The sequence below is a fragment of the Athene noctua genome, chromosome 1 (assembly GCF_965140245.1).
Source record: "Athene noctua chromosome 1, bAthNoc1.hap1.1, whole genome shotgun sequence".
Taxonomy (NCBI): domain Eukaryota; kingdom Metazoa; phylum Chordata; class Aves; order Strigiformes; family Strigidae; genus Athene; species Athene noctua.
Window position 1 is genome coordinate 170,054,118 of NC_134037.1, and position 23,915 is coordinate 170,078,032.

The 23,915-nt window shown below is 39.1% G+C and overlaps 1 protein-coding gene across 3 annotated transcripts in view; it reads left to right on the forward strand.

The window, feature by feature from the left end:
* Positions 1 to 21,625, forward strand: part of MED14 (mediator complex subunit 14) — a 38,157-nt gene extending 16,532 nt beyond the window's left edge. For 2 of the 3 annotated variants that reach the window (XM_074905179.1, XM_074905190.1), the window contains exons 10-31: positions 322 to 433; positions 1,069 to 1,194; positions 2,067 to 2,145; positions 3,693 to 3,852; positions 4,237 to 4,431; positions 5,021 to 5,155; positions 5,582 to 5,658; positions 7,574 to 7,734; positions 7,993 to 8,139; positions 8,232 to 8,323; positions 9,415 to 9,567; positions 9,787 to 10,056; positions 11,277 to 11,432; positions 11,985 to 12,096; positions 12,722 to 12,853; positions 13,899 to 14,081; positions 14,752 to 14,987; positions 15,676 to 15,855; positions 16,055 to 16,162; positions 16,590 to 16,715; positions 17,317 to 17,506; positions 21,026 to 21,625. In XM_074905179.1, the coding sequence (XP_074761280.1) occupies positions 322 to 433; positions 1,069 to 1,194; positions 2,067 to 2,145; positions 3,693 to 3,852; positions 4,237 to 4,431; positions 5,021 to 5,155; positions 5,582 to 5,658; positions 7,574 to 7,734; positions 7,993 to 8,139; positions 8,232 to 8,323; positions 9,415 to 9,567; positions 9,787 to 10,056; positions 11,277 to 11,432; positions 11,985 to 12,096; positions 12,722 to 12,853; positions 13,899 to 14,081; positions 14,752 to 14,987; positions 15,676 to 15,855; positions 16,055 to 16,162; positions 16,590 to 16,715; positions 17,317 to 17,506; positions 21,026 to 21,099 (3,204 nt within the window). In that variant the 3' untranslated portion in view covers positions 21,100 to 21,625. The remainder of the gene's footprint in view (positions 1 to 321; positions 434 to 1,068; positions 1,195 to 2,066; positions 2,146 to 3,692; positions 3,853 to 4,236; positions 4,432 to 5,020; positions 5,156 to 5,581; positions 5,659 to 7,573; positions 7,735 to 7,992; positions 8,140 to 8,231; positions 8,324 to 9,414; positions 9,568 to 9,786; positions 10,057 to 11,276; positions 11,433 to 11,984; positions 12,097 to 12,721; positions 12,854 to 13,898; positions 14,082 to 14,751; positions 14,988 to 15,675; positions 15,856 to 16,054; positions 16,163 to 16,589; positions 16,716 to 17,316; positions 17,507 to 21,025) is intronic. The other variant, XM_074905201.1, reaches the window with a different exon arrangement.
* The last annotated feature ends 2,290 nt before the right edge of the window (positions 21,626 to 23,915 follow it).

Consider the following 23,915-nt stretch of genomic DNA (forward strand, 5'->3'; position numbering starts at 1 on the left):
AAAATACCCCAGCCTTGATCCAGAACAAGTAGGTCTGCACAGGGAGTGGTAACAGCATAGTTTGTGAAACCTCTTTTCTTTTACATTTCCTTCTGGTCTTTTCTTAAAAACCCTCCCACTGCCTGCTGCACAGGCAGAATCTGATGTTAGTTTGCTGTATTTTATAGTGATCCAAATACTTGAGTTTAGTTCATTTGGTTCACCACAGTCTAAGCAAATTCTTCCTGAAGTGATTGTTTTAAGTAGCTTTGTTCCAGCGTACTAATGTATAAAGTCTACACACAAAATTTGAATTTGCTCAAGGATGTTCTTTTTTTACAGATTGACCATCTATCAATAGAAAAACTCCTAATAGACAGCGTCCATGCAAGATCTCATCAAAAACTCCAGGAGCTGAAAGCCATTCTTAAGAGCTACAACGTTAATGACAATTGTATGTGTTTTCTACTGAAGTTTGCTTCACGTTAATTTCCATTTGTGCCTAGGAATGGTTTCCTTTTTTCTTGGCGTTTCTTGTTTTCATTAATTTAAATAAGAAATATGAAAAAATAAAGGGAGGTGTGTTCAGAATTAAAAAGACTTGGCTTTAAATTATTCTGCATTGACAATTGTAAAATACTCATACCAGTAAATACAATATTATAGATGAAGCCGGTAGAGCATTATAGTCTGGGCTGAAAGTTAAAAATGGTCTACTGTAGAAGTTGTACATGTTCAGAATTGAAAGCAAATCTTGCACTGTCTTGAGCTAGCTTTGGATCAGATTTCACTTAAACTGTTGCTGAAACTACTAGAATTTGAATTGATCTTATAATCGTGAAGCAGTGAATTAAAAGATGCTTGAGGATTAGTAATTTTCTTCAAATTTGATCTCTTTTCTCGGTCGTTTGTTACTATTTTCACAGAGAAATTCTTATATTTGGTTCCCTCTTTACGTTAACAGTGTAATAATGTGCAAGTGAAGATTGCTTCTATAAATACAAACAGGTTTTTTGATTATAATGGGCTAATTTTTAATATGGTGAATTTGAATTTTGTATCAAATTTTTAACATCAATTTTTGTTTAGCATTCATTGAGACGGCTCTTCCAACTCTTGTAATTCCAATTTTGGAACCATGTGGTCGATCAGAGTGCCTGCATGTGTTTGTTGATCTCCACTCTGGAATGTTTCAACTGATGCTGTATGGTGTTGGTAAGTAGGTGCAAACCCAGGTTCTATTTAATATCTTGCAAGAATCCTGCATTCTGAGGTAATTTTATATGAACAGTTCTGTCAAATCTGTGAAATTCTGTAAGTAAAGAAAGGTAATGCAAATGAACTTGAGTCATCACCTAGGTATCTGAGTTTGAGGAGCTGAGAAGTGTATCTTTGTGCTTAAGAGTCACAGTTCAGTTAGGTATGTTTTAAGGGGACAACAGACTAAATATTGTTAGGCCTCATTGCAGTGCATATTCTTTGACTCATGATTCCTGGGTTGTACTATTAATGGATGCAGTCATTTTGTGTGGACCCAATTGACAATTGTGTTATGTGACCTTCTACAGCTTGAGTTACTGTCTAAGTCTTAAGTTCAGGTTTCAGATTACCTAAGAAAAGAAGAAAAGCAATATCTTTTAGTTTATTTGCCTAATAACATACTACTGTGGTTTTATAAGCATTATGAATCATTTGTTGTGTATCTTAATCTCTTCACAATGAACTAGTGTGGAGAAGACAAGGGACAGCAGCTAAAAGTTGCACCAGGAGAGGTTCCATCTCAATATAGGAAAAAAATTTTTTACAGTGAAAACAATCAATCGCTGAAGCAGCCCCTTCAGGGATGTGGTGGAGACTCCATCACTGGAGGTTTTCAAGATGCAATTGGACAGTGTATTAGATAATCTTATCTAGTCTCCCTTTCCTGTGCAAGGTTGGACCAGTTGCTCTTTCAAGGTCCCTTCCAGCCTGGGCTGTTCTATGATTCTGTGATTGTTAAATTAGATGAGACACTTTCATTAAAAGGTCAAAATTTTGTTTGAAGAGGAGATCTTAAAAGACCATTCACTCACCTAATGTTCTTGCAGATCAACTGACACTCGATGACATAGAGAAGTCTGTTAATGATGATATGAAGCGTATCATTCCTTGGCTTCAGCAGCTCAAGTAAGTGACTTGAGTGATTCACTTAGTTTGCATAGAATAAAGTACCATATTCGTATTTTGGACGATCACACTTGCATGGCTTTCTGTTTTACCACAGTAAGGGATATACCTTCTTGCTGTTCTAAGCAACCTTGAGTATTTGCCATTTCCTCTAAATGGGTGGAGGAAATTGTGCTTTTGCTTGGCATTGATTCCCTAGTCCTCCTTTAGTCTGTCCCCTTACATGGTAGCCTTATGTATTGCTATGCACACACTGCATGGAGTCTTTTCACCTTAATTCAGTAGCAGACCACTTGCTTCCTGAGGATCTCATTTTGTGTTCATGTTCATTTTCTATCTTCTTTATTCCACTCTGTTTCTACAGCTGAACTCTGCTTGTTTCTCAGCAAGAGCAATCTCCCTTCTCACAACACAGAGGAAAAACCAGGAAGTGGCCTAGGATGATTTAAATAATACCTGTTCTAACACTTCAGCCCTTGCTGGTTTAAACCTCTAATCTTTCTTCCATAAAACCCTGAGATTTAAGCACAAGATATATTTGACTCCCATAAGAGTTTGTAGGGAATAATACAAATACAGTTTGCATCTGCATGAAAACTAAGTTCCACCTGCTCTGTCATTTTGGAAATTCCCAGTACTCTGAGCTGATTGCAGGGTGAAACCTCTATTTGAGGAATTTTGCTTCTAAAAGAAGCATGATGACGCATGAAGCTCTGGCACCCTGGAGAAAACTAATCAACCTCCCTTTGTTATAAATAATGTACTCGAGATAATGGCTTGGGTAGTGCTTCAGTTTTTGAGGAAGCTAGGCAGTCCCACAAAATGTCTTTTAGGGACAGCTATACCTAACATGTATCTACAAGATTAAATGTGTATCGTGATGGAGAGATGCTGAGCACCCACACTTTTCCATTGCTGTTTTCAGTAGAAGTTTGACTGAAAAACCAAGCCACACATTTCTGAGCTCCTTTCAAGCCTAGCTAGGCTTTCTGGCCTTGCCACTATAGCCAGAATCCATTGGAGTAGGACAAAGATTAATTCCAAACAATAGAATAAATTTGATGTCTTTCATGTGGTTCTCCATGTCCAAACTTATTTGGGTGATTGAGTTGTTTATAACATAACCCAGAAGTGATGCTCAGCTTTGGTGACTTTTTTTACTGTGTTGCTTACCAGCATGTGGGAGCAAAGATTTTTTTTTTCTATAGCAAAAAGTAATCAAAGATTCCAAATTGTAAAATACCTGTAATCTGCATGGGTTTTAATTTATCTTTATACTGTAATTTCATATTGTGGTGTATAAAATTTTTTTTTTGTATTCCTTTAGGAAATAATTTCAGGGCTTTTCTTCTTAAATTAACAGCTGTCTGTTAAGCTGAAGACAATATGTAAAGATAGTAATAAGAATATAAGAACTCATGAAATTTTCTGTGTGATTTTCTGTATATAACTTGTGGAGCAGTGATAGACGTTGACTTAGAACACGACCAGCTTAATTTGACACTAACAGCAGTCTCAGGGTACTAATACCTTTATTTCAATGTAAGGTTCTGGCTTGGACAGCAACGTTGCAAACAGTCTATAAAGCATCTGCCTACAGTGAGCAGTGAAACTCTTCAACTAGCTAATTATGCTAGCCATCCAGTGGGAAACCTTTCCAAACACAAATTGTTTATCAAACTCACTCGCCTTCCACAGTACTACATTGTAAGTAACTGAAAAATGCTTCTGTCTTTTGCTCCCAGTCATGGATGTACCAGACAGTTTGTTGTGCTGTTAACTCTAGCATTAGGAACCAAGTAATTGATGTAATCCTTGACTCTCCCTTCTCCCTCCCTTCTTTCATTCAGCGGGTTTGTTAAGCAGTCAGGCTTATAGAGAGGAGGGGACGTAAAGGTTTATTACTCAGCAACCTTCCCATTCTCTTTATGTTTCCTGAAAGTTTAGTCTTCCTTCTCTTCTTGAATCCCTTTCCTAGCCACAGTATTAGTATCTTGAAAAAGACTAATGTCTTGTCTTTGAGGGGGAGAGAACAGTAGACATATTCTTAGCTTGAGGGTCTTCTCAATTTGTTGTTTTGTCTAAATATAGGTTGTAGAGATGTTTGATGTTCCTGGTAACCCTACAGAACTAGAGTACAAGTACCATTTTCTCTCTGTGAGCTACGCTGAAGGGGATGACAGCCCTGCTACTGCACTTTTACTACAGCAGTTCAAACCAAACATTGAAGAGTTGGTACTAGACACAAAAAGTGGGAAACAAATGAAGAGTGGTGTCAAGCGCAAGGTATGTGCTTCAAGAGCCATTGGGCTAGTTATAAAGCATGAAAGCTAAACACATGTTCTGAGCATCAATACCAGCCTCAGTAGTGTTGTCAGCCATACAGACTTCCAGGCATCTTGTATTGTGGCTTGGTTCTCTGGACTGCTTCCCTAGGGAGATGTTGGGAAACTAGTTTACAACAGTTGTCTTTTCATTCATGCCAGGCCTTCTGAGCTGCTATGAAGAGCCACGGCAGAGCACTATGCTGAGGTGGCTAGAGTAGCTTGTATATGCAGAGCGCTGGTAGCTGCGGTGATATGCTTTGTGCCATGTAGGTGTAGTCTTTGAAAGACTTGCAGGGGCTGATAAGAGTTGCTTCTTGGGATCAGGCTGTCACAGCTTAGTGATATGTAAATACTATTTTAAGGAAGGATGTGTATATAAAATTAATTTAACTGAATTGCTTCAGTCCTGAAGTCAACCAGACCCTTTTGGGAGTTTGTGCTCAGGGTGTGATTAGTTTGAAACTTGGATGAATGAGATTATTCTCTGACATCTTTTCAAAACATTTACTCCAAACGTGCAAGTACATTTGTCTTTATTTTAATTCTAGTTATCTGGTGATCCATGTTCCATAGAACCTAAGAAACCAAAACGGTCGGGAGAAATGTGTGCCTTCAATAAAGTGCTAGCTCATATTGTAGCCATGTGTGATACAAACATGCCATTTATAGGGCTTCGTATGGAGGTATGTATTTAAAAGTATTTTGTTTCCTTTCTTCCCCTCTACTACTCCTGATTCTGTTGTCTAGATGCAGCTATTTGGCAAACTTGTGGTCGTGTGTTCACTTTGGAGTTCTGCTGCCAGATGAGCCTGGGTGACTTGATGTTCTACACTGAGTTGCTCTAGTCTTGTTAGAGCTGGTTCTATAATATCAAGCATTTCAAAAAGCTTGAAAAGTTGAAGGAAAAGGGAAAATGAGAGTATGAAAGACACACTTGTGGGAGAAGGTGGGAGACAACTTTATACCAGATTGGACAGACTGGTTTTTGACTTTCCAGTGCTTGAGTGTGTGAAACATCTGTCACCCTTAGAGAAGAAAAAATCCTTGAAAAAGTTAGTTATTTTGCTTGACTTTTTGCTTGCAATAACATTTTTCTTCTTCATTCCTAGTTATCTAATATGGACATTCCTCACCAAGGAGTACAAGTAGAAGGAGATGGCTTCAGCCATGCAATACGTTTATTAAAGTAAGAGGATATGGTCCTGTATTTCATTTATTACTGTACTTACATTTGAGAGGAAAAAAAGGATCATCTGGAGATTAACACAAAAAATATTGGGGTCGGGAGATTTTTGGTTTGGGGTTTTTTGGTTGGGTTTTTTAAAATTCTTGTGTGTGTTGCACTCTCATGTGAAGCAATGCTGGTGAAAGAGGAAAATAAAGAGTAGACATAGAGCTAGCTATAACTTGTTTTCTTCGTTAGCTTACACTGGGGAGCTCTGAAAGCTGTCTGACAGTACTCAATCCTAAAATCCAAGCAACTGCAACTTTAGATCAGATCAGAGGCCTATGTACTCCATATGTTATTTGACAAATACCAGTATGTGATACTGCAGAGGAAAACGCAAAGAATCCCAGAAAAGATGATTGCATGGTAAAAAAATTGTAGAGGAAACATCTGAGAACTGTACAGTAATTTAAGAGTGGAAGGGACCTGTGGAGGTCATCTGGTCCAACCTTTTGCTCAGAGCAGGGCTGATGAGTGGCATTTTCCAATCTCTAAGGACTTTTGTGCCCTCTCTGACCAGAGCAATCTCAAATTCTGGCTAGAGGGGAGTAGTCACTCGATTGCCTGGTTAATATAGCCCGGGATGCAATGTTCTGTCATTGCTGCAAGGGCGCACTGCTGACTCCTGTTCAGTCTGTCTCCCAGGCCCCCAAGTTATTTTTCTGCAGAGCTGCTGCCCAACCAGTCAGTCCCCAGTGTGTGCTGTTGCTTGAGGTTATTTAGGCCTAAGTGCAAGACTTCGCGTTTGTTTTCACTGAAGCTTGTGGGATTCCTGTTAACTCATTCCTCCAGCCATCTGAGATCTCTCTGAATGGCAACCCCTGTCCTCCAGCATGTTACATGCTCCCTTTGGTTTGGCATCATCTGCAAACTTGCTATTCCTTTGCATCGTGTAAGTTATTGAAATTGTTAAATAGTATTGGCCTCTGTGTTAACTCTGAGGAATGTCGGCCACAACCAGCCACTAATTGGACCTGCAACTATTGACCACAGTGCATTCTACCTGGCAGGTCACACTTCTTGGAGCCTACTTCAAGCCTCACCAGTTAAACTTTGGATTGTGTTATGAAGCAAAACAGATTATATCAGTCTAAAATGTAAAAAAAAACCAAAACCCAAAGACACCTGGAGTAAAACCTTCTTAACCTCTTTTACGCTGCAGAAATGTATAGTGATATAAAGGCATCAGTCTCTAAATGCATCAGGCCCTTCCTTTTTAACTTTGCATATGAGCAGAGTAATGCTGAGAACTTGTGAGCTGAAGTTAAGGGTGGTACATGAAGTCTGGATAGATTCTCTCAAGGGATTTGGAAAAGAGTTTGACATGTTTTTACTTCAGTGTCAGTTAGTCTGTCCCCTGAGCTCAATTCTCACATTGCGATATGAATAAATTAGTGTGTACTAAGATAATTGCCAGGTTGTTCATTGCATTTAGAGTAAGCTTGTTCTAGGAGACAAACTGATTCATGAGTTCAGATTGCCACAGAACTTACTATTTTAATCTTTTTTTGGCTTGTTTCTCTGTACAAAAGCTTTGTTTTGGAGTGCTCTCACTTCACCAGGAGATCAAGGCAATTCAACAGATCCCTTAACAGTCTGTAATTTGCTGGTGTTGAATCCAGCAAATTCAACTTTATTGGTGAATAAAAATTGGTTTTAACTCGGAGTGCTTTTCTAACACACTTATTACAGTCCTTAAAGAGGAATAGGATATCTTGCTGTGCAGTACAGCTGTCTTTGCTGTTGATTTGTTCATTCTTTCATGTCCAGACTTGGGAGTCCTTCAGGAAATGTTAGAAGGTAGTATTTATTGTTTTGGAACTCTACTGTGTACAATTGAGATTTTTTTTTTTTTTTTTAATATCGTGAATAGAATTCCTCCCTGTAAAGGCGTAAATGAGGAAACGCAGAAGGCTCTGGACCGATCTCTTCTTGATTGCACTTTCCGGTTACAAGGTAGAAATAATCGCACGTGGGTGGCTGAGCTGGTGTTTGCGAACTGTCCACTTAATAGCACTTCATCCAGGGAGCAAGGTAAGTTTTATTTAGGAAGACTGGTATATTTTGTTTCTTTGTCTGGTACGGTAGTTCTAATGTTTTGGTGTTCCTGGACAGCTGTCTGCTCTTAAGACTTGTAGTAAACCCCAGTGTACCTGAATCAGAATTTTGACTGCTGAGTTGACGCACTGTAAATATGTTTCCTGGTCACTTGCTGCAGTTCACTCATAGTCTGTAAACCACAGTTTAGGAACCACTAGTTTAATCAGTGTTTACCATCTACTAACACTGCAGGACCAACCCGTCATGTTTACCTGACATATGAAAACCAGCTATCTGAACCAGTTGGAGGTCGCAAAGTTGTTGAGATGTTCCTTAATGACTGGAACAGTATCGCTCGGCTGTATGAATGTGTCCTGGAGTTTGCACGATCCTTACCAGGTGCAGAAATAACCTCCTTTTCATTAAAATTATGTGTTCACAGATTACTGTGGTTTTCTCACTCTTAACTCTTTTCCCTCCTCTCTTCAAAGACATACCCAACCACTTAAACGTTTTTTCAGAAGTTCGTATCTACAATTACCGAAAACTTATCCTTTGTTATGGAACTACTAAGGGGAGCTCCGTAAGTAACTCCTAAGTGCACTTAAATGTGTGTTTGAAAACAGAATGGTAGTTCTCTGAATTGTGCTACAAAGTATTTAGTCATATTACATTATTGAAAAGAGAGAAATAGAAGGTGTCAGACTGCTAATTTGCCAGGTTACTAGGTGTTCAGAATTTTTTGAGAATTTAAGATGCTTTAAGTTGTGGGAAGGAGAGTTGTGTGCTTCTCACTGATGAAAGCTGATGTGGCAACCTTTTTCTGACAAAGCAGTTGCTACTCATCATTGCTGTACTGGGACATACGGATATATGTAAGCTGAATGCCTAATTCTGCCTCAGGAGAAAGGACTCTAAAGTTTTAAATGTAATACTGTGCTTTCAAATGAGGTGGTCCTTAATTATTTTGTAGCAGTGCTGTTCACTTGTTCAGAACTCTAGCTTATTTTGTAGTATTTGAATTTATACCTTATTAATTACTTTGATAACTGGCTGAGTACTTGCTCACAGCCTTGCCTTAAATGCAAGGTAGAAGAGGAAGTAAGTGCATGTTTATTACAGACGTTTTTTTGTGTGTAGCTGATGCACTTGAAATTTGCTTCCTGGAAGGTTTTTATATTCTTGTTCTAAGCTGAATTTTCAAGTGTATTTCTATGTGCATTTTACTGGGACAGTTAATAAGTAGCAAGAGTGGCAGTGTGGATTTTGCATGTCACTTCCTTACATATTAGTATGTCCAATTCTTATTTTTGTGTGATATGACTGAGAAAACCAGTCCACTTCCAGCAATTCATCAATCAGTTCTCTCTCTAGTTTAATCTCACCTTTGTCAGAAAATGCTTTTTTTTCTTTTTGGTTGACTTAATAAAAATAATTCCGCAGTTTTGTGGTTGCCCACAATCCAGCTAGCTAAATGGATGTTAAAGCTAACAGCTCTTTTCTCCCCCCCCCCCCCCCCCCCCCCCCCAACCTTAGCAACTTTTGAGGAAGGTGAGTTAGGAATCTGTTGAGGTTTGTTGAGAAATGGGGAAAAAAATAAAGCAGACCAGTTTTCTTGTTATAACCTTGTAGTTGTTCTAGTTTCAAGGCCATTTTATGCTCTTGACATTGCAGATCAGCATTCAGTGGAACTCCATACTCCAGAAGTTCCACATTTCACTGGGAACTGTCGGCCCAAACTCAGGTTGCAGTAACTGTCACAACACAATTCTGCACCAGCTCCAGGAGATGTTTAATAAAACACCAAATGTGGTGCAGTTGTTACAGGTAATGTTTTAAAAACTACTCTCAAGAAAAGCGCAAGATAATAAGAGCCAAATTCTGATTAATCTGCCTCTTCAAAATTACTTATATGTGTTATGATTGTTTATGGATCTCATTGGCAGAAGGTGGCTTGGGAGAGATTTTATCCCCTCTGTGCCCCATTCTCCCTGAACTTTACTTAAAGGTAGGCTACCTGATCTCTCAATATTTGTTCTCTCTTAGGTTTTGTTTGACACTCAGGCTCCATTAAATGCCATCAACAAACTTCCAACTGTGCCCATGCTGGGTCTGACTCAACGCACCAACACTGCCTATCAGTGTTTCTCAATTCTGCCACAGTCACCCACGCATATCAGGCTGGCTTTTAGGAATATGTACTGCATCGACATCTACTGCCGGAGTCGTGGTGTTGTAGCGATACGTGATGGGGCGTACAGTCTCTTTGACAACAGCAAAATAGTTGAAGGTTTTTACCCTGCACCTGGATTAAAGGTGACTGACTGTTCCTGTGTTTTCTGACACGTTGTAAATAAATGAACTTCAGTTGAGGTGTGGAAAGAGCTTTTGTGATGAGCTACAATCCTTCCAAAATTCTGAGCACAGAAGGAATTTTCTGATTTATCAGTAGATTGGTTAATTAGTTTGAATTAAAACTTTTCCTTTCAGAAAACTAGCATCAAATGTCCGGGGTTGTTTTTTTCTTATCTGTGTAATAAAATAATGTAGAGGCTGCTTCAGGCATCCTTTTGTTAAAACTTGCTGAAGCTAGGCTAGACGTATTCTCCAGGATTAACAACAACTGCTCCTCACAAACTATGTTGTGTGGCAGGACAGTGCACATGAGGAAATGCTCCATGTCAGATGATTCTAGACAGAAACTTCTCTTCTAAAATAGCTTCCATCAGTGTGTGGCAGGAGCCTGTGGCTTTGTTTCTGAATACAGTGCTCATTCACTCTTCTTGAAAAATTAATCTCTGCACACTGACAGAAAAACCTTAGCCAAGGGCAGCTTGTACCAGTACTAGTTATACTGTAATATTGGAAAGTGGCACCCATTGTGAAACAGGATAGTTTGCTAATTTTTTCTTCTGACAGTTGCAACTGAACACTGGTTCTCTGATACTGCATTTAGCTGATCCTAAACATCTACCTCTTTCACAAATTCCAAGCAGAAGGGAAGTAGGAAAAGGAAGGGGACTGTAGATACCAGTGGAAAATACAAGAGAATGAAATTGGGAAGGTAGAGAAGTACTTCAGGAGGGTTGGCAGATTCCTCCGGATACAAGAGAATGGTATGGAGGAGGTGACCTGGGCGTTCTTAGCCAAACAGGGCAGTTGTAAGTGTGATACAACCCAGTAGGTTCTGGGTACTGATGAGTTGTTCTGGAACAGCTATTTCCAGGTGTAGGCTTTTGCATAATATTAAGAAAGAAAAAAAGAAAAATGTTGTTCTTTCAATTAACTGGAGATATTTTGTGTTAATGAGCAAGGTTTTTTTGTTTGGTGGTGATGAAAGACCCCTTTTCTAAAAGAAAAAGGGAATTAAGTTTAAATATCGCTTGAGAAACTCTATGACTTGATGTTGTAATCTAGGAATCTGCCTGTTTCTTATGTGTGATAAAGATAGTATTAAAGCTCAGCAGATACTGTGCTTATTTATTTATGTAATAAAATTTAAATGGGGAAATTGCTAACAACTGATTTTTCCACAGACATTCCTGAACATGTTTGTTGACAGCAATCAGGATGCACGAAGACGATCTGTAAATGAAGATGATAACCCACCTTCTCCTATTGGAGGAGACATGATGGATTCTTTGATATCGCAGCTTCAACCCCAGCAGCCACCACAGCAACCACAACAACAGGTACCCTCCAGGCAAATTAAAAAATGGTTATTGTCTTCCACAACTGTAGGTTTCTAAGAACTTGCCTTCTAAAAGGATTAGCAGTAGAAAATGGAAAGGGAGACTGTAAAATTGCTCTGCTGTGGAATTCCCCTTGGGGCAAAACGTATTAGTTTATTTTGCCATTTCTCATTCCAGTGTAAACAGCCCATAGCATATGAACAGTAGCTTTGGAAGGTCACATGAGACATTGCCTTAGAAGCAAAGGACTGAAGGAGGCTAAATGACTGTTTAAGATAAAAGATGGGAGGGGGAGTCCAGAGGCTTCGCTGTTACAAGGTGGCAGATAAAAAGGAATGAGGTGCAGAAGTGTTATATCTTGAGGGGAAACTGCAAAAAGTCACTGAAAAAAATAGTGAGCACTGCACAAGGTGAAACAGAGAATCAAACTACTATGTTGATGAACCTGTAAGATTTCATAGGTGGGGACCAAACTCTCCCCTGCACATACTTAACTTTAGTTCTAGTACAAAATAATAAAAATTTTTTGTTGTGCTGTGTTGACAATTTCAGCCATTTGCAAAACAGGCAGGAGCATCGGGAGCATATCCTCTTACTTCACCACCCACCTCCTATCACAACACAGTGACACCATCTCCATCTATGATGCACACACAGTCACCGGGTAAGATGGCTGAGAGTCTGTATGCTAATCATGTGCTGAAGGTATACACTCAGTTCTTTGTGCATGCATGTTTTTTCTATTATTTGAGCTGTGTTTAGCTCCAAGTTAGCCGAGAGCATGTACCTTATATTGTGGAAAAATAGCAAAGTCAAGTCCTGCCGTGCATGTTTTGGAAAGTACGTTCTGAACCTTTCTTGAAACTGTCATCTTTAGCTGTGTAATATTTGGGACTGTTTCATTCTTACAGCTTAGAACTTGCTCAGGTCAAAATCTGTTAATTTTAAATATCTGCTTCAGAAAAGCTTTTCATCACCAAAGCTCTGCTTTCCACTCCCAGTTGTTACAGCGCAACAGCTGAAAATATTTAAATTTGGGGAAGGGCTGGCCGGGGGAAATGCCATTCTTCAAGCCAAATATCTTGGAAAGTTTCCTTTGTGTGGTGAATCAATCTGGAAAATAAAACACTTATGCAATGTACTAAATGAAGCCTTTGAGTGCAAAAACAAGTTCTCATGGATCTTGTTTGTTGTTTCCCTAAAAAGGGGATAGCTGTAGTAGTTGATAGGAAACAGTTATAAGGGAAGTGTGAAATGTGTATGTTGAGTGATGTGATGTCTTTAATTAGGAAATTTGCATGCCGCAAGCTCACCTAGTGGAGCTTTAAGAGCACCATCACCAGCATCCTTTGGTCCAACTCCTTCACCTTCCTCTCTTGGAATCACAATGGGACAAACAGCTAACTTTGCCAGCCCACATGGTGAGTTCTTTACTGGCAGGTGTATATGTAATGACAGGGATGGCACATTTGCTTCCTGAAATTGCGTCTTCTGGAACAGACTTAAGTTAAATGAGAAAAATTCATGTTCTGTAATTGGCTCAAGTAGCTGTTTTCATACATGTGGGTGTAACTCTTAACAGTAGTCAAAGGTAGCTGCATGGCATGTTGAGGTGTTCCTAACATTTTAAAAATTGACTATCAGTCACTTTCCAGCTTACTAATGTGGGGAAATTCCATGTGGTCTTGTAGCAGAACAATGGCTGCAGCTTTTAATGACCATTGTCTGTTGTTAGATTACTTAATGTATTTTCACTGCTTACATTTCCTGGAAAAATAACTGGAACAGGCTAGGAATTCAAATACTTGCAATTTGGAAACATTCTCAAAGTCTTGCTGGTTTGACATACCTATATGTGAGCAACATGCCTTTTGGTTGTTTCCTTTATTAAGTTTTTTTTTGAAAGCTGCCAAAACAATTATTTATTGTAATCACAGTGCATTGGAAACCATTCCATAGGTCCCAGTAAGTGAACAGTTCAGATTATAATTTTAGCACACCATTTTAACTGTCAAGATGAACAATCTGAGATAGATATATGACAGACTGTTTAAGAAGCTTGTTCTGATCAGTGGAGTCCAAAACCAAAGATACTTTTGTGGAGATAACTGCAAGGTACTGAATAGATAAGAAACAGTCTAGCTAAGGCTTTCATTTGCTAAGAAGCAATAGAAGTCCAAGTCTATAGGCAAGAGCTGTTTTTAGTTTAGACCCTGCTACGTGTTGAACGTGCCAATTTGTCTTAACATTCAATTTCATTTTACTTTTTAAAAAATACAGCAGAAAACTCTTGAATCTTTATCTTGCTTTCTCCCTCCTTATGTGTTTTATATGGTTGTAAAATGTAGTCTAAAAGCTTGCCAGATGCTTTCATGCTTTACAGATTTTGGTAGGCCTTTTTCAGATCTCTAGATTAGAAAATCTTGGACTTTTTAAAAAAATAATAACGGTCTTGTAACACTGTAGGTACCATAGACCCAAGCTCACCATACACCATGATGTCACCCAGTCAGCGTGCAGGAAACTGGCCAGGATCTCCCCAGGTCTCTGGTCCATCACCAGCAGCACGGATGCCTGGAATGTCACCAGCCAACCCCTCCCTTCATTCACCTGTCCCAGATGCCTCACATTCCCCACGAGCTGGAACAAGTAGGCTTCTTTATCAGTGTTATGACTGTGAAACACTCATGTTTAACATTTCTAGTTCTGTTCTTCTTAGTAGTTTTGTATGTAAGCCTAACAGTCCACTGCCCTTGTGCAGTAAAGTATCAAAGGAAATGAAGCCTTTATTCTGTCCAGGTTCAAATCTTCTGTAACAAATTGGTAAACGAGTTAAATCATACAGCATAAACTTCAGCAACATTGATTCCTCTTGGTGCACTGCAGAAATGAGTCTTAAACTGTTGAGCTCTGTGACTGAGAGAAAATTCTTTGGAATGAAAGCAATGATAGGCATATTTGCCTACCCAGATACTAACTTTTCACATCATAGAGTTGTAATGCTGCTCTTGCACGACTGATTTAGCCATCTTTTACATTTCATTGAGTTTGTTGTACAAACCTGCTATCTGCTGGCATGCTGCAGAAAAAGGAAAAGGGAGTAGGATTTTAATGTTACTGAGACTCTTCGCATGGGTGGAGGGTTGAAACTCTAATTCTTTGACTTTGTCTATCTGTTGTGTGTAACTAGACAGCCAAATAAGAAGGACTAAGCTTTGGCCCAGAGAACTCATTGTATAGTGACAGCAGATAAAGCGAACATGTATCTTGTTTCAGCTTAAATCCTTCCTTACTGCATGTACTTTTCCCGTATCAATAGGTTCCCAAGCAATGCCAACTAGCATGCCTCCACCTCGTAAACTACCTCAGCGCTCTTGGGCTGCATCCATACCTACAATCCTCACCCACAGTGCCTTGAATATTCTGCTGTTGCCCTCTCCGACCCCTGGGCTTGTGCCAGGGCTAGCTGGCAGCTATCTTTGCTCCCCCCTTGAGCGATTCCTTGGATCAGTTATTATGAGGAGGCATCTTCAGAGGATCATACAACAGGAAACGGTATGGTTTTGGTTGTTTTAATATTGACTTGCAAGTATGACTTCACAACAGTTCTAGTCCATGCTTCTGTACTCCATGTCTTTCAAATCAGACACAAACTGAAATGCTTCAAATATAATAAGTATTTTCAGTTGGACTTGTACTATACTTCTGAATCTTGCCGTCTAAAGTGTCAGAATTTAGAAAAAACATTTAGTTCCGCTTTTCCACAAGTTAGGAGTGGAAAGCTGTTTGATAAAGTTTGTGAAATCCAATTGTGACATTTGCTAACTGATGTGATAGCAAGGCTATGGACAGATTTTCAGATGCCATGGCTTCTGTGAGTTGAGCACGTCTGCTGGGAGTTAATTAGAACAGCTATAGGGTTGCTATGGATGCCACTTCTGGGCAGGAGTGCCCAATAAATTAGTTACTAGTTGACAATAACTGAACTACTTAGTCATGAATGTTTAGGGTTTGGGACAGATAGTGTGTGCCTCTTCACTTCTTTGGCATTGATTCAGTGACAGAGAAAGAAGCCAGATCTTGCATAAGCTTCATTCTCAAGTCAGTTTTACCTGTATACAAATAATGTGTTTCTTTCTGGATAGAGGGCAGATTGATCACTACAGTCTTGGGAGTGAATGTGTATGTGTGTTCATGCTATTTAACAAGTGACTGATTGAATGTAATGCTTCTTCTTATGCAGCTACAGTTAATAAACTCCAATGAACCAGGTGTCATTATGTTTAAGACGGAGGCACTGAAGTGCAGGGTTGCTCTCAATCCCAAAACCAACCAGACTTTGCAACTGAAAGTAACACCTGAGAATACAGGACAGTGGAAATCAGAGGAGTTACAAGTTCTGGAGAAATTCTTTGAAACGAGGGTATGTACTCAAATCATTAATGTTGAGATTTTTGTGCATTGCTGTTAATTTCTGGTGGTATTTTCAGTGGTACTGGTGACTTTTGTTGGCATGTGTAAGGGCTGCAAAATATAAAATTAACAGTTGTGCATTATGGTTACTATATTAAAAGATACAGCTATTATCTAAATAGGCAGTACTAAATAGTGTCTTTCTTTAGGTTGCAGGACCACCCTTTAAAGCAAACACCCTAATAGCCTTCACAAAATTATTAGGGGCTCCAACGCATATCCTCAGGGACTGCGTACACATCATGAAACTTGAGCTGGTAAGATCTGTTTAGTTCACCCAACTTTGGTTATTATATTTTTATAAAAGGTGCTGTATCTTTATCTATAAACTCATAAATTACTCTCTAGATATGTTATTTAGTGTTAATAAAGAAGCTCTTGTCTTCTAGTTCCCCTGGAAACTCCCAAAATTTCTCCTTTAAACTGATGATTTTGAGAAACTGCAAGCACATTACTGCTCAATAGGCACATGCGTAGGCTGGCTGCGATCTTTCTGATTGTATTCTTGTTTACCCTGTGGTCAGTTCTTTCGGAGTTATTCTGACTTATGCTAAACCTGGCAACATCTGCAAGTTTAGCTAGAGGGGCACATTCTACTTTCTAACACTTTCCTAGTTCATAGCTGTGTATGTCACTGACGTGAGGCCTTTGCTCTTCTTTCTCTGTGCTGCTCTTTCTAAACAGTTCCCTGATCAGGCAAGTCAGCTGAAATGGAATGTGCAGTTTTGTTTAACTATTCCTCCCAGTGCACCGCCAATTGCGCCTCCAGGAACACCTGCTGTTGTGCTGAAATCCAAAATGTTGTTTTTTGTAAGTAGAGCTATCTGTTTTAAAATTTTGTGGGCTGTTTGTCACGGGTTAGTAGCAAAACATAAGCATGCTATATCTGACAACTGTAATAGCTAAAAATGTTACGCAGTTTGGAAGCTTAGATCTGCATGTATCTTTGTTGTAATGAGTTCCGTTAGTGTTCCTATTCTCCTTCCTATAAAAGCACAGCAACTCTTTCTGTTTGGTGTTCTTGAAGAGATGTTGACAACATATAAAATTCAATTCCATCTGATCTGTGGGTATCTTCAAATGCTCAGCTTCTGGGTGTTTGGTTCTTCTTTGAGGCAGTAACCACCTAGATCAGGTGATACACACATCAGTGGTGCTGGGAAAGGATCGCAGGAATAAGATGTTTAGAACAAATCTATATTAGTATCATCTCTGAGGCAATGCTCACTGTAGGGTGCTTTTGAGAAGAAAATAGTGCACACCTGGTTGATAACTTCTCTGTTACAGAATTGATGTGTGAAAACTGAGGGGGTGGAAGTGCATGCTGTCTGTAGGGCTAGAGTGTTTAACTGTATCAGAAGTTGTGCTGAAATACATGGTCATTCAATTTAACACACTTTTTTTCCTGCAGCTCCAGCTAACACAGAAAACAACAGTCCCACAGGAAGCTGTTAGTATTATTGTTCCAATTATTTATGATATGGCTTCGGGTACAACGCAACAGGCTGACATTCCCAGGCAACAGAACTCTTCTGTTGCTGCTCCAATGATGGTTAGCAATATTCTAAAGAGGTTTGCTGAACTGAATTCACCACGACCAGGTACTGTACATGTCCAGTAGATATATTCTCTTCACCCAGACATCTGACAAATCTCCAGTGTAAAACTAAACCTCTCTTAAGTCTGAATTCTTCTTGGTTTCTATTATACTACTTTAGTGATTATAAACTCCTGATGTGACAGGCAATACGTAACTTAATAGCAAGTACTGCCAACACAGCAGAAGGTTACACTGATGATTCAGGCTTGATTTTGCTGTTCTGCCCAAGTCATAGAATGCACCTCTTGTTGGTCCAACTCTTGCTGCACAGTAGGAGTCATATTTTTTAACAAATGGGCCCAGAATGAGTCACAAGAAATATGCTGTGGTCAAGTGTCAGTTTTCATGGTTAATTATGAAGTTATTGAGCTTAACAGTAGAATATAAAGGGATGTTAAAATAGTTACCAGAACTTGTCCATGTGCTGTGAATGATTAAAAAGTAATTGGAGTGATTGTATACTCCTTTGTCAGTGTGTACGCTAACAGAGGTGCATACAGTTCTGTCCACCAAACGTGCTGTGAAGTGTTTGAGCTAAATAGGTTGTTCTGAATGTTCATCGGCCAGTAGGTAGTGCACCGTGAGCAACGTTGTGCTTTGCTTTCCCTCTTGTTTGTCATGCTTTTGTTTGTTGGGGTTTTTTTTTAATATCTAAAACATTGAACAACAGTAGCAGGTTCTTTGGGCAGCATGTTATCTGTAAGCAGTGGTTTGGGCTCCTAATACACAGATGGCTCGTAAGAACAACAACTTTAGTTCTACTGTAGTTATATACTGAAGAACAAAGTCTTTTTCCAGTAACCCAGTGGATAGATTGAAGTTGTAAATCCAGAGGTTGAATTCTACTTCTGTGTAATTATTCATTTTGTTGTTATGCGGTAATTTTAACTATGCTTGATGGTTTATTTTGATTGCTAGAACATGAGCAATGTTTATCTTAAATTGGTGTGGATATGCATACATTTCTGAAAATTGTGATGAGATTTAAATTAACATTCATTTTCTGTTTAACATATAGTAATAGTTTAGGTAAACAGGAGAGAGAATAGCCTTGAGGGTGTGTTACCTGTAAGAGTTCTGTATGTGGTACAGAACTGTTGTTTGTATAGCCCGTTTATTTCAAGATACGTTACGTAAACTTCAGGTGTTTCTTCTGGAAGGTGCTTCCCCCCTGAGTTTCCCTAGTGTGGGGAAGGGTAGATAATCGTTTTGCTGTTTATTATTGCACTAAGTTGTGTTTCAAGGTAAACCCTCCACCAAATACCGCAGCATAGGGAGTGATTGTCAAAGATGCTCTGGAGTATCCCAGGTGAGATGTTGTCTTATGATCATTAGGTAGATCAGGATAGACAATTTTTTTTTGGCACACAAGTTTTGAAGTACTTTAGGAATATGGTACAGGGAGCAGAATATAGCCAGAGGAAAAAATGCATATAAAAAGAGCTTGTGGCCCCAAGCGGAACCTCATTCAGGCAAAGAGGAATGTAGCTAGCTGAGCAGAAGACATTTCTAGTAGTCGTTCCTCTGACTTCTGAAAGAAAGAATGAGTCTGTATGGATTGATTTATTTATTACCACCACCCAGCCAAAATTAGGATCTTTCCTGAAGACACTTGAAATGCAATTTCCTGTGTTCTCACTGTCAAAACTTACATTATTATACCTGATAAAAGAGAATAAGATACCTTCTTTTCTTTGCCATTGAAAAGTGATAGTTAGGAAAGCCAACAGATTAATGTAGATAGTGGGGAGACTTCTTTTAAAACAGCAGTACATGGGAGATCCCAGATGCATATCCTTTCTCTTCTGATACTACTGTGCTGTACCCGGGATTTTCCTACCTGTGTTAGCTCTTCTGCTGCACTAATTGCAATTTGTTTGGTTAAGTGAATTTTTCATTGTTTCAGTCAGAAAGGACCAGGGCTTCCCATCATGCACGTATGATATTACTGGCACTTTCATTGTAACCCATAATCAGTGTTGCCTCATTTTGGCTGTATCTTTTTTACCTTTCTCTCTTTGTGAGAAAGTATTTTGTATTCAGCTTAATTTTCCTCTTAATAAAATGGTAGTGCCTGAAAAGTAAGTTTTTTTGGAAGAGTTTTCTTTTCAGATCTGTGGGCAAACACATTCTGCTGTGTTTAACAGTAAAGTGTTGACTCATTGTGAGTACACTGTCTTTCTGAGATCACTTTACCTATGCCTTCATGGGAAAAAAATATTTTATTTTGGGGAAGTAATCATACGAACTGAGATGGAATCAGTGCCCTGGAATAATAGTGTTAAACTTGAGCTGTAAGTCTACAACCTGTGTTATGTAGTGGACATCAGTCTGGTAAGGAAATGAAGGTCCCTACAGATGCTGGAGGTGACCCTTAGAGAGGAGCTCAAGGGATTTGCGATATTCCTTAAAGCACTTCACAACTAAGCATTTTTCAGTGTCTGATTTTCAGTGATGCAGTGGATGGTATTTAGCCCAGTTTTGTAGCTTTGATATGATAATGACTTGCCCAAAATAATGTTGGGAATCCCTAGTTGGGCAGTTAGGATTAATGCATCCCAACAGGCTCTGCTCTTATCTCTTTACTCATACTGTTGCTCCTTCAGCAACAGAGTTCAATGTCTTCCAATTTATGTTTTTTGAAATATGCAGGAAAAGTTCATCCCACAGTGACCAGGGTACAATAGTGGCTATTAATTGTATTCTCATACCAGGAAACAGTAGATGAAAGTCACAGCTGCCTAGTACTTCACCTTTTGTTGTTCTCATTAAACCCTTTTATTCTATTGGTTTTAACTTTTTTAACCTATTTCGGGGGGGGGGGGCATTGTCCAAAAAATGCTGGTATTCAAAACTTGAGACAGCTGTGGCTGATTTTTCCTCTCTGTATTAGATCTCAGCTGTTTGAAACAAAAGTCCATTTGCTCTGTGTTTTATTTTGCAGTTTAGATGTCAAGGGTAGAGCCAGAGCAATTTGGTTCTGACTTTTGCCCAGTCTTGGAACTGCAAATGTTTCCAAAACTAGGCTTAGACTAGAAAACATCTTCCAGCTGTTTCAGACTTGAGTCTTGAAATGTTTAGTTTCTGCTCTTAACCAATACAAATAGAAGCTGAAAAAGTGGGGTTTTTTCTGTATAAGATGTCTTGCTTTTAATAACATACAGAAAAATTCAGATTGCGGTGCCATGTAAGATAAATTCTAGTATCAATTCAATGAGACGTTCAAAAGCGATTAAAAGTTAGGAGCTTCTTGCAATTTCACGACCAACAAGCAAGAGCGGTGTTGCTGGGAAAGCCGGAGCTACTTCACTTAAAATCATGCCAAATCCTGACATCCCTGGAGGTCGCTGGGATTGGCAAGTCGCAGTCACCGTGTACTGTCACCCCCTGCCCGCACAGGGTACGGGCTAGTGGCCGTGCCGGCGGGGTCGGAGTCGGCGTAGGGCGCTGCCTCGGGAGCTTGTTAGAGTGAAGGCCTGTCTGTGGAGCGATGCTAACCTGTCTCTTTTCCCTGTTCCAGGTGAATGCACAATATTTGCAGCCGTTCGTGATTTGATGGTTAATCTTACGCTGCCCCCTGGTGGGCGTCCGTAGACACTTTTAAAAGAAGGCTGAAAGTGAGACAAAACAGCAAAAAAAAAAAAAAAAAAAAAAAAAAAAAGCCTTCAGTTAAAAGAGGACGTTTTAATTTACCTTTTTTTTAAGAGCTAACTATAATAAACTGGCAAACTTTCAGGGATGCACTTTCATCAAATGAGTATCACCACGACTTTTGTATAGTGCTGTTGTATAGTGTGTTTTAATGGGAGACACTTCAGACTAGGTAATAGATTGAAGTATCAGCTTGCTGGTAATAGATTTAATATTCTGTTTTATACTATAAAGATTATGAAAATGCCAAACTTGTTTGTTTTTCTGTTTTTCTTATGTTTTGGTGTAATAGTCTTTTTTTAAGGCAGGTCTGTCATTTTTGAATACTGTAAAACTGTGACAAACTTTATATTGAAGCTGTATTTTAATATGACTGCTTTGAATCCTTAAACAATTTATTTGGGCTTGTTGTAAACATGTCCCCACAAAGCAATATTTAATAAACTGGATTAAAAAATCTTAGACTGGATGTTGTATAATCTTAAACTTTATTCCTCTCCACTGTAGCCTCTGGCCATTTCTTTTGTATTCACACTTACTTGGCTGTCTCCGTATGTGATCTTGTTTCCACACACACACATGTGTTGCTAACTTTAAAAAAAAAAAGACAACCAACAAACCACAAGGTTTGGGGTGTGGTGGGTTTTTGTATTTATTTACTCTGTGGGTTGGTTTGATTTGTTCCGAGTCATAGGAAGACAGAGTTTGTACATTTTCCTGATTATATAAATAACCAGTAATTACTTAGAACGATGCTTCATTTCTTACGGTCATAAGGAACTACATCTGTTCTGTCCCAAAAGCAAAGTTAGGTGGAAGAAAGCACCTTTTTTCATCTGATATAGAGTTTGTAGTTGCAGGCACCTCTGTAATAATAGACTCTTACTTGTCTTATTGTAAAGGCAGGTAAAGTAAAAGCTTGAGCTGTATACCATGAAATTGGAGAGGCTGATCCAAAAAAGAAACAACCTGACATTCAACTTTCTGAATTGGCTGTATGTAGATAATTTTGTCACTGATGACTGAAGGCTCCTGTAATTGAATAAAATTTCCATCCTTAGGAATTACTCTGTCATTTAACCATTTGTCCTCATGGATCAGTATTCTCAAATATTCTTTCTTGTCTTCCTGCAAGAGTAGCTTTCTGCGGTGCTGCCTCACTCCCTTTGCCAAGCTCTGTCAGCTCACTGCTCAGCTGAAGGATGTTTTAAACTAATTTTAAAAATCTTTTGCTGGATGTATTCTAGCCTGGCTTGCTGGCTTTAAGGCTGTGTGTTGCCCCAACTGTCGCAGTGCTTCTTTCCCTGTGAATGAATAAGTCTACTTCTAATGGCAAGAGCTTTGAAATAATCTTTTGGTTGGTGTCCGCTTCAGCTTTCAGCCTTGAACCTGTGTCTTTGGTATTGTTACTGTATCAGTACTTCTGTCACCTGTGTCTGTCTTAACAGATGGTTATACAGTTTCTGCTTCTGAAATACAAAACTCATCCGCTGGAGTGAAAACCCTGGCAATCTTTAAATGGTTGGTGCTGCTGCTCATTTGGAAAGATTTTGCATTTCTATCCCCAACTAAACCAATGTTTTAAAATTGAGAAGTGATACAAGTATGCCTGAAAAAGTCTGGCTATTATCCTGCCTACTCATCTGGATTTAAGGTCTGAGCATTCCCACACCTAAAATCAGCTTTCTGATACATGGAGAAGTATCTGCTGTTCTTTGTCCTAAGGGGCAGGTAAGTGTGCTGGTGGTCAAAGGTGCCCTCCCTGCCCCTCGAGAGATTCATCACTTGAAAGTAAAAGCAGGGGGAGTTCTCCCTACTGGGCAGAGAAAACAAAATACATAGACTAGTGACAGGTAGAGTTATGAACTGACATTCCCAATCTGAGATTATGGAAAGACTGAGTTTTATTTTATATTATACACACCACTTTTCAACATACACCGCATTTTAAGCCTTTCTCCTAAATAAATACATTTTTAGGAAAACTACTAGTAAAAGAAAGCATTTCACACTGACCAGTGACACTTGTTCTTTTCAAAGAAAAGACTGTGTGTATTTACAAGTGCAGTTTTAAGTTTAGTTTTTTGTGTTCAGTCTAGTTTTCTGGTAGCCAGATGTTATATCCACCTGCTGCACTGGGACTATTTATAGATTTTCATTCTTACAGGAGATTTGGTTGTCCGTTTATTTCCCTAAAAGTGCTGCAGTGACTCCACATCCTGTGGTACCTGTAGATTGTTTCTGATAAATCTGCCTGTGGGACAAGCATGAGAGAAATGGAATTATACAGAGAAAAATAGCAGGTCTGAACTGATCCACAGATCTGGCATAGCAATGTTAGCCAGCATCAAATGAGAACACAATGTTTTAACTATCCAAAAAGCCATCCCTGATGACAGCAATAGACTTTGGGGCTTTCCGGATGACAAATAACCATGTTAACACTGATCATGTTAAAGGTTTTCTTAACATAGAAAAGAGGGGAGAGGCTTTTCTGAGCCCTGTGAAGACTCAGCCAAGGAGTTGAATCAAGGTGAGTTTTGGGGGGTTTTTTTGCTTCAAATTAGGTTTAAATGACTTCCTATCCTTTCACATTTGAGTGTGCTGCAGGTTGCTTTTGAGACTGCAAATGTTTTAACTGCATTTACAAAGATTGTAGGAAACAAGTTCTGATAATAAGTACCCGAGACAAAACAAAGCTCCATAAAACTAGAAGCTGTTTTTCTTTCAAGAGATACAGTATGTCTCTACTAAGCATG